General features: G+C 31.4%; 2 protein-coding genes across 4 annotated transcripts in view; both read left to right on the top strand.

The window, feature by feature from the left end:
• Positions 1–13,407, top strand: part of LOC120419488 (multiple C2 and transmembrane domain-containing protein) — a 105,926-nt gene extending 92,519 nt beyond the window's left edge. For all 3 annotated transcript variants that reach the window (XM_039582175.2, XM_039582176.2, XM_052709497.1), the window contains exons 12-15: positions 2,599–2,698; positions 2,769–2,875; positions 2,935–3,142; positions 8,894–13,407. In XM_039582175.2, the coding sequence (XP_039438109.1) occupies positions 2,599–2,698; positions 2,769–2,875; positions 2,935–3,142; positions 8,894–8,974 (496 nt within the window). In that variant the 3' untranslated portion in view covers positions 8,975–13,407. The remainder of the gene's footprint in view (positions 1–2,598; positions 2,699–2,768; positions 2,876–2,934; positions 3,143–8,893) is intronic.
• LOC128093280 (uncharacterized) lies at positions 547–2,590 on the top strand. The gene has a single exon (XM_052709498.1). The coding sequence runs from the start codon at positions 1,696–1,698 to the stop codon at positions 2,440–2,442; it is 747 nt and encodes a 248-aa protein (XP_052565458.1). The 5' UTR covers positions 547–1,695; the 3' UTR covers positions 2,443–2,590.
• Positions 13,408–19,252: the final 5,845 nt, after the last annotated feature.

A 19,252-nucleotide genomic window follows, 5' to 3' on the forward strand; every position in this document is an offset into this window, starting at 1 on the left:
TGAAAATTTTCACAAACTACGTATTTTTCCTGTAGTTTGATGCAATGTTTCTCGAAAAAAATCAAAAAAATATTGTTATTGCAATATGGGTATCCAATGATCTGAATTTTTCCATACATTTCAAATGTAATAAAAAACAGTTTTGCAAATACTCAAAATTTTCACAAAACTACGTATTTTCGAAAAAATCTAAGTTTTTTACAATATGGGTATCAAATGATCAGATTTTTTTTCATACATTTCGAAAGTCATCAACAATTTTTGAAAACACTCAAAAAATTTATAAAACGTATTTTAGAAAAAATACTTTAATTTACAGTTTTTTTTAAATATGGGTATCAAATGATTGGGATTTTTTCATACATTTTGAAAGTAAAAACAATTTTTTGAAAATGCTTAGAATTTTCACAAAACTACGTTTTTTGGAAAAATACTAAAAATTGCAGTTATTACAATATGAATATCAAATGATCGGAATTTTTGAAACATTTGGAAAGTAATAAGGCCGTTGCAAATATTTTTCAAAGTTTATGTCACCGAGCAAACTCGCGGCTAATCCCGGTAAATTACGGCGAAAAATTTCGAAAAAACGATGGAGCACTGAGCACTTGACTGCTGCTTGCACTCGTGCGTACACGGAGGTGTGTTGAAAACATTTTAAGTTTTCATTAAATACCAATGTACAGTCCCACGAAAAGTTTTTTTTTGCGAAAAAAAAAATCCGTCAATGCCTCGATATTTTCAAAACTAATGATTGGGAAGCAACTGTACGCCTGTAAAATGCATTTTAAAACACTTTTTTCATCCAAATGTTGAAACCTAGGCTTGTCATTTAAATTTGTATATTTTTTTACAAAAATCAAAAACTAACGGTTTTTTATATGAAAAACACAAAAATATCTTTATCTTTTTTTAAAATAAACTTTTTGAATATTGGGCTTCGTCATGCACACGGAATTGGTTTAACGAGTCTTCACCAAAATTTGGTCAAGACAGTTTTGAGATATCGTGGCACCCGTTTTTTGGAACTGCAAACTTGAAATTGCTATATCTCGGCAATGATGCAACCAAATATCTTCAAATTTGTTTTGTTAGTAGATAAAAATGTATATTTTAATGCCCTGAAAAAGAATTAAAAAAAATTGAAGTGTAAAAGTTGAAAGTAACCTCTTCTTTTTTGCCGATACACATGTATGTAACCTCTTAAGTACTTTTTTCGAAAAACGCAGTTTTGGGAAAATTTTGAATACTTCCCATTTTTTTTGTTTTTATTTTTGCAACGAAAGAAACGAAATCCCGATCATTTGATACCTATATTGTAAAAATCTGAAATGTGGAGTATTTTTTTTTAAATGCGTTTTTTGAAAATTTTGAGTATTTGAAAAAAATGTGTTATAATTTTCAAAATGTATGCAAAATTCATGATCATTTGATGCCCGTATAGTAAAATACTGAAGTTTTGAGTATTTTTTTTTTCGAAAATTGAATGTTATTTGGTATAGTATTTTCGTTGTGAAATCATAATGACTAAGCCAAATAAATCGTTAGCTGTAGCATAATGAAGATAGTTTCACAACCCGTAATATTTCGAACCATTTCCCAACAAGTGTGTAACAGTGATGACTCTTCGATTGTGGCGAGCGTCCATAAGTAAAGAGATGATTCCTTCACTTGAGCCAGTTTCAGTCCAACGCCATGACACCGTTCAAGATTGTTATCTCGCTGTTGAACGCATTGATAGCCAGTGCCTACCTCTGTCAGCTTAGCGATTGTACCCTCGGCACACCTTCGAACTGTTCACTCAAGGAACTGAGAATCGAGCGTACATTCCCAGTGACACCACGAACGATTCGGCCTGGGCGTAAATTCCACTTGTTCGATTTCTTCTACGATCCCAACGGAACCGAGTGTGTTTTCATTAATTTTGCAATTCTGACCAATGAAACGGATCGATTTTTCGTTGGGTTTGGAGTTTCAATCGATAAAGCATGGAGACCTAATGATTGGGTTGAGATAATGTTTGAGCTGACTAATCAATCGTCTGAAAAGTCGCCAAATTGCTTTCGACCAATTGAGGCACAAAAGAGATGCCATCTGGGAAAGTTTCGTTTCACCGTAATTGATAACGAGAGCGTTTTGATCCAGGATCTGTCGCCGGAAGTTCCTCCGAAAATGGAAATGTTGTTTCGAGAACGACCTAGACCATGGCGGCCAAGCTCGGAAGAATGTATTCCAAACATAAATGGGCGTTACAGGAAACTGTTGAATCACACAAGAAGATGTTTGGCTGGAGAGATTGGTGAAATCTTAATTGAAAAGCAGCCTGTGGTGGAAGCTTTGGTTTACATGTTGATGCTTTGGACGTTTTTGCTGCTTTTGATACTTGTGGTTTTATGTGAATATCTGTTTGTTAAATTTATTAATATACGAGAGTATTTGTAGAATTGATTATAAAAATAAAATAAAATAAAAATTTAATGAGACCATTTTCTTATAAACGATCGAAAACTGTTTCCAAAGTAAAATAATGTTACTCATTCTTCTTCCCCATACAAATTACTTGGTTTAACCAAATTTCTTCTCTATTATCCTTTTTAGAAACTGGCTGATACGATGGCTAACGGGTTCAGCCTCACCGTCCACGGCGGACGAATACGATGTAGCTAGCGATGATGAAGACGACGATGATAAGGAGAAGGTACCACAAATTTAGGATTCAACATTGAGTTCTCCAAAGTATCATAACTCACTTTCTCTTTGAACCTTAGGAAGAGAAAAAGACGATAAAGGAAAGACTGCAAGCCATCCAGGAAGTTTCGCAAAGTGTGCAAAATACGATCGGCTACCTGGCGTCGCTAGGGGAAAGCGTGAAAAAGTATGCAAAAACAAACAACTGCTCCGTCCAAATTCTGAATCGGAATCCCCTTTTTCCAGCACCTTTAACTTTTCCGTCCCCGAGCTGAGCTGGTTGACGGCGACGCTGCTGCTGGCCGCCGCCCTGGTGCTGCACTACATCCCGATCCGGATGCTGCTGCTGCTGTGGGGCCTGATCAAGTTCAGCCGGCGGCTCATCCGGCCGCACAGTGTGCCCAACAACGAAGTGCTCGACCTGCTGTCGCGGGTGCCGGACGATGAGGAAATTGTAAGAATTTTTTTACGATTTTTGACATTTTTATTTCGTTTTCACTAAAAAAAAACACAGTCTGATTAAGGTTTTTACGTCACTTCTCTCTTTGTAAATAGAATATTTCGTCGAAAAAATATTGAAAATATCCTGAAAAGTCATGAGCCATCGATTTTTGTTCATCTAGAGGATTTCTCAGCGTCAAAAATCCATTTTGTCTTTTTCTGGTTGCTGGCATATTAAATTTGATGTGCTGAACTTTAACCAATGGGTTTTTCAAAAAGAACATAAAAATGCTTAAGACTCAAAATCGTCTAAAAATTACATTTGAAAATTTTGCGTAAACTCTCATCTCTACTCGGCAACTCTATGAAAAATCATCTGAACTTCAAAAAAAAAATATAGTGATTTGCAAGGTTGTCGTTATCGTTATTATAATACAGTCGACTCTCTGGCTGTCGATCTTCTCGATATCAATAATGCTCCATGTACCGATGAATTCTTCAGTCCCTTCAAACTGCATACTTCGATTGTCTTTATTCCTCGATATTTTCTCTTGCTTGAAGGATCTCTTCCTCGACGGTCCCTTGGATTCTATTTGCTTTAAATATCCATTCCGGTTGTCAATAATTTCACTTTCTCATGGCTTGCATAGACATTTTTCTTTGAGAAACGAAGCTTCAAAGGGTGTTTGACATTTATTTGTTTTTGTTTGCTGGACGTTGCCATGATTCTCTCCTATAGCTGGTCAGCAAGAAAAAACAAATTTCAATCGAGTCTTCATTTGGCATCGTTCTGTAAACTGATGCTTCTCTTCCTCGACGGTCCCTTGGATATTGACAACCAGAGAGTCGACTGTAATTCTATCAACGATAATCTTATCGCCGATAATGGATATTATTTTTATTATTGTTTTTATTTTTTTAAACACTAAAATTTTTACAAAGTAGCATTTTTTTCAGAAAGTACTCAATTTTTAAACATTTGCTTTTTCATTTCATTAAAGTTTTTTTAAAGACATAAATTGTCACGAAATATCGTATTTTTTAATTTTTTTTTAATTTTCAAAATATGCATTGTTACCAAATGAAGCAAAATTTTGTATATTACAAATAATAGAAATTTGAGTTTATTTTAAAAACATACGTCATTTTGTGAAAATTTTAGTGATTTGCAAAAAAATGTGAAAATACATTCAAAATCCCGCTTCCTTTGGGTTTTGTTAAAATTTTAGTATTTTTGAAAAATACAAAATTATGTGAAAATTTGATTCTTTCATAAGAAAAAAACTATAATAAATGAAAATGCACATCAAATTTAGCTTCTTTTGAAACCAATATTGCAAATTTGAAAATTTTAGTATTTTCGGAAAATATGGTTTTTTGTGAAATTTTTGTGTTTAAAAAACTCTAATGATGTGGAAATGCATACAAAACTTCGCTTCATTTGATACCCACATTGAAAATGATAAAAATTTGAGTTTTTTTTTTCAAAATTTACGGTATTTTGCGCAAATTTTAGTTTTCAGCAAAACAAAAATCTAAATAAGTGAAAAAGCACACAAAATTTTGCTTCGTTTGATTTTATACTTTCGAAAAAATACGATTTTTTGTGAACAATTTTGAATATTTATACAATGAAACTTACTAAATTTTCAAAAAATATATTCTTAGTGAGGTTATTGAAAATTTAACATGATTTAGTTTAATTAGGTCGATTTTAGAAAGATTTTAAAAATGAGTTATCGGGCATTATCGGCGATAAGATTATCGTCGATAGAATTATCACAATAACGTTATCGTCCCGACGATAACGATAGAATTATCGCTAACGTTATCGAGCCTCGATAATTTTATCGTCAACAACCTTGGTGATTTGGAATCAGGATTGTGCCAGGAAACATTTCCAAAAAATATATACATTTTGGAAAATATTCTAAATTTAAACAAAACTGAGTTTTCTCCAAAAAAAAATAGAGAAAATTTAAAAAATTTCAAAATAGGTACCAGATTACCGGGATTTTTAATACATTTACAATTTTAAATAATATACAAATACAAAACAATTTAAAAAAAAAACTCGTGATTTCACAAAACAAAAAATATTATTTTTTTCCAAAATGTGTCCAATCATTTGACACCCATATTGTAAAAACTAAAATTTTCTGTAATTTTTCAAAAATCCGTAGTTATGTAAGAAAGGACAAAATCTATTACTACTTTCGCAATTTATGATTTTTTTTGGATTAGTAAAACCCACCAAACCACAATAAATCGTTGAAAACATATTTTCCGAAAATACGTAGATTTATGAAAATGTTGACTTAATTTAAAAAAATATCACCTTCAGTAAGTATGTAAATCCCGATCATTTTGATACCCATATTGTGAAAAATAAAAAAAATGTTTAAATTTGTAGTTTTGTGAAAATGCTGAGTATTTAAAAAAAGTATTATTGCTTTCGAAATTGATGAAAGGTTCCCGATCGTTGCAACTAGGGGAGAATGGGAAGACTTGATCCCCTTTTTTTGTATCGCACATAACTCTGTCAATTTCTCACAAAACTTTAAACTTTTTGCATGAATTGAAAGCTTAAACATTCATCTATGTTTGGCTAATAAGGATATTTCATCAGATGAACTCTTCGAATCATGCCAAGCGTTTTAAAAAAATATTTTAAACCGGCATTTTAAAAATGTTAGGGGTAACTTGATCCCCCTTTCAACATTTTGGAGAAATCTTAAGCAAAATGTTTCTTATTCATCCAAACTTTTAATTTTCTATAAGTTACAGCAATTTCACATAAAACCTGTACGTTTGTGTTCAAAATATAACAAGTTTAGTTTGTAAAATATTTAAAAACTTAAAATATTATTTTTTAGCCCAAAATTAAGCATGTTTACTAAAGCTGGAAATTTTTGTTTACAAAACTTTTGAAAAAAGGTTCAAACTGCAGTAAGTTATGTACAACTATACTAAAGGAAACTATGTATGAAAAACCAGCCCAATTAATTAATCTTGAGGCTGATTCCAGTGACTGTAAAAATGCAGGGATCAAGTCTCCCTAAACGCACTTTTTTAAACAATTGATTGTAAAAATAGTATGGCGAAAAATTTAACATCAAATGCGTAAGGGTTTTGGAGTTTATAAGTTCATCAAACAATTCATGTATAAAAAATATGTTTTTGAATAATTTTTGAGTGTTTTCTATACATATCAAAACAAAGAAAAAAGATCTCTTGGAAGTTTTTTGCAGCTCGTTTTAGAAAAATGTGTGTAACTCAATCTAAACATTTTTTATTTTTTTTTCTTTGTTTTCTACATTGAGTTTCAGTTAATTTCGCACAACTTTCTAGAACAAAGCTAATTGTTTTACCCACATGCTGACGAGATACAGGCTTGGGATCAAGTGTCCCCGGGGATCAAGTCTCCCCACTCTCCCCTACTCAAATTTTTAGGCATTTTTTAACCCTCTAAAACCTAACCCCGCCTTTAGACGGGCTTCGATCTAAAAAATCGCCATAAAACAATTTTACAACCGATTTTTGATCTTTAAAAAGCATTGGAAAGAAGAACTCTTAAAATTTTAGAAAATTTCAGGGTTGGAAGTTTAACTTGTTTTATTTGACTTTGCCAATGTTTTAAGAAATGTCATTTTTTTAGGGGTCAACTTTGGCTGTGTTTTTAACTAACATTTCCTATATTTTCAGTAAAAAGAAGTATGCAGTAATTTTTGTAGTGTCCCAGACTATGCCTCTACGCATTTTTTTGCAATATAAATGATGATGGTGTGATTCTATAGCAAAAAATGTGAAAAATATGCAAAGAATTTAAAAAGTGATTGTAAAAACATGAAAAAATAAGATAGGCGAAATGTAATTATATTAGGTGGTAGAGTAGGCCAAATACTACCAAAAACAAACATAAACTAAACAAGATAAATGCAAATTAAAATACTAAAAATGAAACAAGAAAAACATAAAACAAGAGAAGTAAAGTTTTTCGTAGAACAAAAGTTGCTCAAAATGACCTCCTGAACACGGGAAAAATAAAAATTTTCGAAAAAAAATTTGGGCAGTAGAGGGTTAAAGAAAATACGTATTTTTGCGAATTGTTTAGTATTTTTCCATAATGATTTGCAGAATTTATGAGATATTGAAAATTTAATAGTACTTTTTATGTTTTTGATTTAAAGTCTAGTTTGAATAGCGAATATAGACTCGAATCATTTTAATTATTTTTGTTTTTTTTTAATTCTCAGCCGTTTTGAGAGCATTTAGTTGTATAAAAATGCAACATTTAGTAGGTTGTTATGATATGTTTATATTGTTAATCATTTAGTTTTTTTGTGAATATCTTTACTCGAATTTAACTTCAAAAATAATAAGAGCAACGCTCTAGAATTTAGCATATTTTCATATTTTCCAGATTTAAAATTTTGCATTATTTAATTTGGATGAAATTTGTGTATGCAATCCTTATATCAAATGAAGGCAGTTACATCATTCGTTTTTTCATACAAGGCTCCATACAATTTTGCGGACTGAACATACAAAAAAAAAGGCATGTTAAACTTTTTGATGTGTTTTATGGGACAAAAAGGAATATTTTGTGCTAGAGTTTAGGATGGTGCAAAAAACTGGTACTTAAGATATGATTTTTGGAAGAAAAAAAAACAGCAATATTGCCGAACAAAATTTAAAACAAACTGTTTGAAGATGCAACATCAAATTTGCAACTGAAAGAAAATCCTTTTTCAAGGTACGAATTTTCGAGTAGTAATATGTCATTTTTATTATGGTCAGGCAGCAAAAAAGTATAAAGCCCTGTATTAAAAAAACTTATGATTTTAATTGGCTTCTTTTGAAATAAGGAATGCATGGACAATTTTCATCCAAATTAAAAAATACAAAAGCAGTCTATTTGCAAAAAGGTAGTAAACAACTTTTCATAACTATATTCAAAATCATTTTGTCCTGTTATTTTATTTTATTGCCCGGCAATTTTTATTTCTGAAATATTTTGTGTCAATTCTTTTAGTTAAAGTTTCAAAGATTTTCAAATTGAGCTTGACAACATCAGATTAAACAAAATTTATGTTCTAATTTTGCTTTTTTGCTTGTTAGCTTTTAACATTCCAACGCCCAAGGCTCCAAAAAAGTTAGAACGGTAACTTCAACTCAATGGTTCTCGGGCATAACTCAACCAATCAAGATGATTCTTCTTTCCAGTGATTTGTTAGGATGTCTAGATGATTCTAGAACTTTGCAGAACTTAATTTGATCAAATCTGTAATTTTTGCGATCAAAAACATCGTTCCAACTTTTTTTTCGCGTGTAAAAAAAAATCGCCAAAAATTCCGCGGAGGTAGTCTTTTTAAAAAAGGTGGAACGATGTTTTCGGTCGCAGAAATTACAGATTTGTTCAAATCAAGTTCTGCAAAATTTTAGGATCATCTAGACATTCTTACAAATCACTGGCAACAAGAATCGTCCCGATTGGTTGAGTTATGCCCGAGAACTAGCGAGTTGAAGTTACCGTTCCACCTTTTTTGGGAGGCTTGGGCATCCGTGTAAGTTGGACATGCGTTGGGCGTTCCAGTGTTAATTAAATTTTAAAGATGAAATATTTATTTCCATTGCGAACTGTTTACTAACTGTCGATTAAAATACTATTTTTATTTTATTTTTGAATCTGAACATGATGACAAAATGTTCGATTTAGTATTGAGGCAACTGTTAAGCTATTTTTCCCCTCTTTATTCCCCAGATCATGTGGCGCGAGTTGCCACTTCACTCGACGCCCGAGCTGGCCCGGAGGGACCCACGCAAGAAACACAAAACCTCGTAATGCCACCAAACCACCCTGAAGCGGTACTTTAGGGAACATCTTAGGAAGGCTCTAAATATCAAAAAGGAAACCTAGAACAAAAAACTCACAACGCATTAGGGCTTTAACTTCTTAACCTTAAACACACACTATCTCTCTATCTCTCTCTAGCTAACTCTAGTGTTCATCGACGAATCAGTAGATTTTTTGATAGATAAACAAACAAACAATTTTTCCCCCGAAATACTTCCATTCTTCATATAGCTTTTGAGCGGAGAAGTAAAAGTACTAAAAACGCACTAAACTGCATGAGGACGAAAGCGCTTTTACCATTTATCGGGTCTAGTCTAGTTCAAGTTTTTTGAGTTACCTCTATTATTGTCACGTTTAGAAAAGGAAACATTTAAACAATCTCAATCCATTTAAGCGATTTATTCCAAGAAACCTTAAAACAATCCAGTCTCTCCAAACTTTTACAAGAAAACAACCAAAACCAATCCCAACCAACTCTATAGAAGATATTTAGTCTATATTGTTACTGTAAAAAAAGATAATTAGTGAAAACAAATAAATGGTTTGTTAACTAAAAACGAAAAAAAAGAAAGAAAATTAAGGTGATTTGTCAATTTCTCACTTTACTCTTTTACCAGTTTTTTCATTGTTGTCGTTTGAAAGTTTTTATATTTAAAACAACATAGTTAGTTAGTTAGCAACTCTTAGCCACACATCACATTAGCACCCTATTTAGAAAACGCATCTAATCGAGCAACAACAACAACAAAAATCGAATCAATGCTAGTGATACATAGAGAGGCCATACGCTGAAAAAATTAAACGCAGAACTGCTTGTTCAATCATTCTCAATTCCCCAACACCCCCGCGCTTGTCACAAGCGGGAACCAAGTCACGTCACGTCACGCGTTCCCCCGGAATCCGTCCAACTCATAACTACCATGAGCGCAAAAAATGCAACTTCATTGTCGAACGAATCAGAATCGCGAAAAAAAGCTGTGTTGTAAATATTAATACTAGCGAAATTGAGAGAAAAAAAACAAGAAGAAGAAACGACGAATCATTCATTTACAAATCGAGTAACTTGCAGTATTGTCTTACTTAACAATCATCATCAGAAATAAACAACAAAGCTTCTATTTTTTATAAATATTATCGTTGCACGTCAAAACCATACTTGTGATTGTCAGTCATTCCACTTTGATTCACTTTTGATTCGAGTGTTGCAAGTTTACGTACAATTTATCGATTAAGACACCAATTATGAAACCAAACAACGGTCAAATTCATGAAAAAACTACCAACCGATTGACTGATTTTCTAATAAGTTAGAATCCCAACCCCCAAACCCGAAATTTCCTCTGCCACCGAAACGTTAACCCTCGCGCACTTTTTGTAAAAAATAAAAAAATAATTAGATAGCGTCAATTGTGTACAAAAAAAACATAAATAACTTTAAAAATGCTCTATTTCTGTCGCAAATTTTTGCGTTTTGTTTGTTGTGGGAATGTTTTATAAAGTTTAAAGCTTTTTTCCTCCAGAGAGGGAAGCACCTTTGTTACTGTAATCGATAAGTGCACCCCTTCACTAGAAGTGAATACCTGCTAATGGAATGAAATGTTTAAAAATAAGTTTTTTTAAATGCTGGAGAAGATGTGTGACCGGTTCAATTGCTTTGAAATGAAAATAAAATCTTGAAAATATTCGCATTGCGAACGATAAAAACTTGTCGAATAATAATTTAAAATATTTTTGCTGAAGAATTCGTTAGCCCAAATCGTAATTTGTATTGCAAAAAATAGTTTTTTTTTGCAACTCCATTGAAAAACTACTTACTTTTCCTGTCATTATCGAATAAACAAACGGCTTACTTTTCTCACCAAAAATAACAGAATCGAAAAGTAATACTTTTGAGCACTTAAATGCTATCAAGTTGGAATTTTTACTACTTGTATCTTGAGAAGAAATCTACTGATCGATTTGTTGTCATTGAAAAGTTGTAGTTGTAGTTATCGAAAAATCATTTCAGAAAAAAAATGTTACACTCTAAAAAATTACTCTACGAAACACGAATTTATAAATTTTAGATTATTATTTTTGATATTTTTAAGGTGACCATAAAGGTTTCTTGTGAGCCACAAAGAAGTATTGGCAAAATGTTGCCGCCGAGGAATGCATTAAAAAAATATTGAAAAAATCAAATTTCAAAAAACTAGATTTATCTTGCCATACATTTTTGTTCGAAAATCGAATTTGCAATCGATATGTTCTTGACAAATATTTGATGATCGATTTAAAATCATTTGTTTTTTACTTTTCAAAAGTAGTGCATATGAGTGCATACTTCTTCAAAAAAAAATTTTCTAACTAAGAAAATCATCTATAAAATTGTCTAACAAACAACTCAGCCTCTCAATAAAAAAAATTAAAGTTTTCTAAGTGCCGCCCAAACAGCACTCAATTTCCAAATGCCGAAAATGATTGTCTTAATTTTGAAATTTGCAAATATTTTTTTAAGAAATAAAAAAAAACAAAAATGATGCAAATTTTAATCAATCAGAAAATTTAATAATTATTGTCATGAAATTTGCTGATTTCGTGGAGAATCGCACATGTTCAAGATTTTTTTTTTCGATTCATTTGTCTGTTATTGTCTTATGATTTTTTAACAACTAATAATTCTAACAAATATGATCATCTAGATGTTTGAGCTTGTTATTTCATGCCGATAATCCTTTAAATAACCGGTTATAACCAATTCAATAATTCATTTTTGTTTAAATAATTTCAACCAACAACTCTCATGCTGATGAATGCTGCTGCATAATGTAAATTATAAAAATACGTCATTAACAAAGCAACTGTTTTTTGTCAACTTTAAATGAAATAGTTAAATTTTATGTAAATAGAAAAAGCGTGTATTTTTATGTCAGTGTTTTTTTTTTTTTTTTTTTTTTTTTGAACGAATGCAATTTTCAAATTACGAAATAGAAAAATATTTAAATAACCTACGCCCTTCTAAATTGTGATTCTCGAGTGCAACTGGCTCCATATACACACAAATTACATAAATAAGCAATTTTCTAAAAATTTTCGTTGAAATCGGAGAGGGTCGAGCGAAAAAATACCTGAACAATTCCTGATTTGGGCTGAAATTGCTCATTGGTGATTTTAACCCTTTTAAAATGTTAATAACCAGTAACCCAAATAATTGGTTCTCCTCCAGAATTTTTTGAGAAATTCTAGAGAATTAATGAGCCTAGAAATAACCTCTTTTGCTTTGCATACTGAAGATTTTCGACAATTGTGCAAATTAATTTTCAAAACTTATACTTTTAAATTAACTATATTTTCCCGCCTATTTAATTTCAAAAATATATTCTAAATAAATGAAAATCCATTCAAAATTTGAATTTTGCGACACTCGTGTTGCAAATTAGGAAAATTAACCAAATTTTGTTGTTCAAATTATAGAACTAATACACTTTGAATTAACAAATATTTAAACTTTAGTAACGAAGTTAATTAAATTTTCAGAAAATACATATAACTTTCATGTTCGTTACATTTGTTTATTAAGTGTACTAATTTTTATTGCCGTTTCTACCGGAACATTCACCAAATTTAACATTCAAATCTAAATAAATAAGATATTTTGAAACCTTTTCAATAACACTTACAGTTTCTAGTTTAGAACGTATCTAGAGTTTTTTTATTAGGTCCTACACATAAAAGACAATAGCTTATAGGACCTTTTAAAAAAAACTCTAGATATTTTATCGGCACGGTCGCAAATTGTCAAAGGAATCCGAAGATGTAGTCCATTTTGAAATGCAACGTCATTTTTGATGATTAAATAAAAAATCGTTATTTCTGTTGAACTTATTAAGAAAAGTTTCAAAATATATGAGCTGATCTCACATCTTCAACCAGCACTTTCAAAGTTTCATTCCATTTAAACAATGCACAGCATTAGATAGGACAGCATATAAAAAAAATCAAAGAAATCCACTTACATCAAATCCATTGACCAACAATTCAGTCACTCTCTTTCACAATTCTAGTTTGTTTATCACTCGAAACTGGCCCCATATCATCAAAATGGGTCACCTTCAAACTTTTGCAAACTTGAACGACTTTCGTTTTGTTTTAAGCCAAAACTAGAAGAAGAAAAAAAACTGATACTTAATATCGCCAGCATAATAAAAAAAGCATAACATTCAGCTTCCATCAATCAATCATAAATAAAAGCACATAAACTTTGCTTGACCATGGCTTCAATAGACTCGTTTATAGGCAGCACGGCAAAAAGAGGTAATGAATCATAAACAAAACAATCCATTGAACCCGAAATTTGCTGCACCCTGAGGCAGTGAAAGTGACACTCCCCTTTGCTCTGGTTGATCATGAAATGAAAGATTCACACCATCTACCTAAAATCATGAATATAACAATGATAACGGACAAATGTGAGTTGACCTTAAAATTTGATAAGGTTCCGCATGTGATAATTTTGTTCAAAATCTAAAATGTCAAATTTTTAAGGTTAACTCACACCTGATTCTCACCACAAAATGCAAGTGTCACGAAAACGGAACCACACAAACAAAGTAGGCGGATAGCCAAACAACCAAACAAAACCAAGAGAGCGTGTGTAAGAGAAAGGCACTTTAAGTGACGGAAACAAAAGCCGAATTAAGGCGCATTGCATAAGCCAGATTTTGTCACCTTTTTCTCCCGTTTGTGGAAACGTAACTCAAACTACATAGTAAAGCGATTTAACAAAATCAACAAAAAAAGTCATCACCGGTTATCACATTTTTGTAAACTTTTCGAAATAAAAAAACAAACTTCATCATCACAGAAGAAATCGAAGCAAAAACAAACCCCCATCAACTTCATTCAGAATAGAGCTGATGCTAGGCAATGGCTTGCCTTGATCTTGTTTTTTTTTGTGCGCCGAAGAAATTTGAGCATATTTCTCGCCTGCTTTGCGTTTTTTCTGCTTTTATTTTCATTTTTTTCATTCTCATGCTCTCATAGCCAGCTGTTGCTTAAAATTGCTCGCGGATGAAATCTATCAATGCAGAAGAAAGAAAAAGATCGATTTTTCCAATCGTTTTTCGTCACTGCCAATGGCCTGGTGGGGCGAGAGGCTTTTTTTTTTGTTGGGAGACCCCCAACGTTGCGTCATGATTGGTGAGATGCTAAACATTTAGCGTGAACGGTAAGTTTAAAGTGTTTGAATTAATGTTAAGTGTTATTTATAATAAATGGCTTACTCATATTTTTTTTGTAAGAATAACATTAAATATAACTATTTTTAAGATTCACGAACATATTGCTAACGATATTCAGGTAAGAAACAATTACAGTCATGACTCGATATTTCAAACTTTCGATTATCCAAAGTTCGATTATCCGAAGGATTGTATGGGACTTCGAAAAACCGAATGATGAACAAAAATCTTTTTTTTTTCGTATATTTTTACTTTTGTAACTTTTAACATCAATTTCTAATTCTGTGACCCCAAAATATTGAAATTATAGAATGATTGATAGTCTGAAATATTACCAAATGCTTTTTCCTAATATTTCATCACGACCATTTTGGCCACCATCTTGGATTTAAAAATTCCCAATAATTTTAGAGTAGTCTACGGGTCATACTTAGGCTCGACAATCAAGATAAAGACTACGAATAAAAATTGTCTTTCGTAATTCGATCAAACGAAGTGGAATTTTTCTGAGGCCTCCGAGTCTGGATTATATTAATATTTTAATTTATCAACTATCAATTTATATCAATTTATCTAGATTTCACCGCCTTATCTTTTATAAGGCTTTGCAAATTTTATTAATGTATTTTTTATCGGTCCTATCATGTTGAGCCATATTTTAAAAATATTGAAGCAGTAGTTCCTCTTTAATCTGATTTCTTTCTGCTTTATTAAAAATCCAAATTCTTATAGCGGTTCGTTCACAAAAAAAAGTTACACAAAATAAAGCATTCTAAGATTCCTCCCGTATCCCTTTGCTAACTAAAATACAATAAATAAAAACACAATAAATAAAATAATATAATAATACAACTAAAATAAAAAAAAAAAACCCTTAGCTTCCCACAATATATTTTGAACCCTGATCTTAATTGTATTCTAAATAGTTTGATATCGAAAACAACAGTTGATTGAATGAAAATTTATATTTTGCTCCAAATTCATTGGATTCAAATTTGTTTTGTAATTTGTTAAAAAAAAACAATATTATCGGAACAGCTACACTTTATTTATTTGATTTGAACAAAGAATCCATTTTGTATGATTGGTTCACCTGTAACTATAACTTTTAAAGGAATTTTCTGATCGATTTGGTGTCTTGGGCAAATTTGTAGGTCTATTCAGAAAAAATATGTGCACTAAAATTTAAATAATCAAAATAACCTTTTTTTTACAAAAATTGAATTTCGCAAATCCGAATTCTGTATTTTTGTTAATTCACTAAATTGTATTAGGAAAAAAACGCAATTTGTTTTTGAAAAAAATAGAAATTTAAGAAAAAAAATAATACTTGAGATAAACCTTCAAATGGCTATTACTATAAAACGGCGAATTTCTACGAAAAAAAAACTTTTTGATTAAAATGCACTTTTTTTAATCATTTTCAATATTTCGGAAAAATAACTTATTTTTCGAAAATCAATATCTCCGCTAAAAAAACTTTCCTGCCCGAGCAGACAGAAATAACGTGGAAATAACATTTTTTGATATTTGAAAATACCAGGCCAATAAAAAAAAATCTTATAAGATTGTAACCATTGTAACCATTGAATGGACTGCTGTATAAATTATATGAAGAGTGCAGACTTGTACGGACGAACCAATGATGCAAAATACTTCCCCGAAAGGTCATGGGAAAGCCTCTTAAATAATTCAGTGAAATAAAAAAAAAGTCATTCATTCAGTCAATTTAGTAAAGGATTGCTTTTTAAAATCCATTGAAATTGTTTTCATTCATGTTTATAAAACCCAATGATAATATATGATCCCGGAATTTAAAATTTAGAATTTTGCCTCGACCAACATGAAAAAAATGAAAATTAATTTTGGTCATAGGGAAAGCCATTGAAATTGTTTAGCCAAATAGAAACATGCATAAATTAAAATTTCTGTAAAGCTTATTACGGAAAACAAACAAACAAACTTCTGAAGAAGATAGTGATGTGCTACCTTTACTATTAAGATGTCAATCCCGGCCAACATAGTTTAAAAAAGCACATTAAAAGTAAAAAAAAAACAATTTAAATCACACTCAGAAATTATTGAAAATGGACCTTCAAGCTATTTATTTTTCTACTGGGTGGGGGATTACCTTGAAAATATTTTCATATTGAAGACATAAAGATAAGGTAAGTAATTAACAAATGAACGAAAACAAAAAAAAACCAGCCAGTCTTCTCGCTACAAGCTTTCTAGTTGGATTACTCCTCAATATTTCCACGCCATGAGAAACAACAAAACAACAGCAGTAGGTAGGTAGGTAGCTTCGTCAGAAACCAGAAGCCAAAAAACACAAGAAAAGGCAAAAGCAAGAAACAAACAAACAAACATTGCATTGGCAGTTAAATTTCAACAATAACAATAGCAACGTGCCAAAATTGTATGCATTCGCATTGTTCCCAATTTCGGTACACACACAAACGCACATTGGTCGTGACCACACTCGACGTGTTGCCGCAGTTGTGCGTCGTTTTACCTTTTTTCCGTCCGCATTTTCTTGTTTTTGTTTAGTTATTTTTGAACCACGGCGGGGCGTCGTGATGCACTTTTCCACCTGTTGTCCGGTCGGAACCATCATTTTCCATTGTGAATTGACCTGACCGGCGGATTTTTGGCCCCTGGGCTGGTCGATGCGTCGTGGGAATGCACAATTACATCACAGGTGCTTCTTTTGCACCATACCTGCTCAATTAGCATTGGAGCTCTAATTGGACTCTATTATGGTATCATACCGGTTTGTTGGTTTGCGGCTTTTTTTTTTTTTAATCCGCAAAAAATCACTTTCACTTGAAATTTTACCTTTATTTGCTCGGCACGATCTTGGTGTGGAGTAATATTTTTGCGATTTACTTTGGATATTCGTTACATAATCTCATTTATGACCAAATATTGCGACCAATTTTGAATCTTCAAAAAGCATTATAAAGCAGAATTCTTGAATATTAAAAATAAATGTAACATGATTTAACTTGATTTATGTGACTTTGCGTTTCAAATAATAACCATTGAATATCAAACAGCTGATGATCCCATTTGATACAAAATATGACAAATGAGCAAACTCAAACTTAACATTAAGGCCGATGTAAATATTTTCCAAAGTTTTTGTCCCTTGGTTCTGGTCAGGGTCGAGGAAAAAAATGAAATAACAAGCCGTAGTCTCAACATTTCGATGAAAAAAGTGTTTTAAAATGCATTTTACACTAGTTCAGGTGTGTTTCAATCATTAGTTTTCAAAAAGAAAGATTTGACGATAATACAATTTTATCGCGAAAAAAAAAATTGGCGATACCAAACATCAAAATATTCAAAAATTCAACAGATTTTTAAATCAACCCAAACATGCTTGAAAATGATTCTAAACGCATCAGAATGCATTTTAAATTGATTTCAGCTGATTGCACTTAAATTTTTATTGAAATTTTGAAGTTCCGTTGAAACATTTTTTTTTGCTCTCTGATTTTCCGGGCCAACTTTGAAGGGTGGGGTGACAAAAACTTTGAATAAAATTTGTACCAGCCTAAACGAAAACAGCAAATATGTCAAAGAATGTTATTGACTGAACTTTCATGAAAAATACATTAATAACATACAGTTCTTGTTCGGTAACTGGGCTAAGAACGTTGCCGTTGAAAATGCTGCTCGCTAACTGGGCTGAACGAAAAATAACGAGGGGGCCACCGATGCATAATATTTTTATGTTGAAATCTAAAAGTAAAAGTAACTCAAATTTATTTACAGCGCTTACTTTCATATTCCTTTAATTTTGACCTGAAATTAAATAAAAAATTGAAAAAAGTGTTTTTATTTATTGAACATGATTTTTTCATCCAACAACCCCTCGGTCATTTCGGTTTGTTTTGATTTTTTGACGTTAGTCTGCTTTTTAACGGGGCTACGGCTCAGTTATCGAGCGCCCAGTTACCGAACAAGTACTGTATAAAATCAACACGAATATATTTTGTTTAAATGAATGAAGAAAAACAAAAACATTGAACATTTATTAAACGATTAAAAAACGTTTTTTTTAGAGGTGGGCAAAAAAAAGCGAGCCGCTCAAAGATCCGGTTTACTGAAAAGAGTGAAAGAACCGTGACTCACAAAAAAGAACCGCGGTTCTTTTTTAAACTTCGGTCTTTTGAAAGAACCGGCTCAAGATGGCAAGATTTTTGTTATAAATATAATTTATTGAATTTTCAAAAAAAATAGTATTAACTTTGTTTTTGAGAATTGAAAATGCAATTTCAAATATTTCAATGCTTATAAAAATTAATCCCAAAAGTAAATGTTTTTTAAACAACATGAAAAAAAAACTTTTCACTTTACAAATTAGTGTACATTAAAGAATTACCCGAATACAAATTTGAGCATTTCAAATTGCATAATTATCACCAAATATCTACTGAGAGAGATTTTGAAAAAAAAATCCTTTTGTCCGATAAAACTTTAGCGTTTATAGACTTTATCGATTGAATCAGAATGTAGAAAAGAGTTCACAGAATGTTTTTTTTTTCAAATGAAATTTCAGCATTATTTCAATTCTTGCAGAACTAAACGCAATTTTAAAATTAATAGCAATTTTTCCAATCCTAGATTTAAGTTTGGATGCCATTCAATTACTCGAATGTTTAGATTCGAGTAGAAATCTTGACATAGAGACCTATGGTTTTCAAGGGCATCTTCTCGTTTTCAGTTTTAATTTTTTTATCAAATAAATTGCAAAAGTTCATTGTGAAATAACATATAAAATCACACGATTCTTAAAAAAATCTTTTCATCCAAATTTTGAAAAAGAGCGAAAGAGCCGTTCAAAAAAATGAAAATGAGCGACTCCAAAACAGAGCGGTTTTGCCCACCTCTAATGTTTTTCATCAGAAATTAGATTTGAAAACTAATGATTGTAAGACAACTATCATGGTGTAAAATGCATTTTAAACAATAGCTCTTTCAATTTAATGCAAAATCTGCACTTTTTCCAAGAGCTGTGTTCAAAATTTAACAAGTTTTA

Source organism: Culex pipiens, chromosome 3 (genome assembly GCF_016801865.2).
Source record: "Culex pipiens pallens isolate TS chromosome 3, TS_CPP_V2, whole genome shotgun sequence".
NCBI lineage: Eukaryota > Metazoa > Arthropoda > Insecta > Diptera > Culicidae > Culex > Culex pipiens.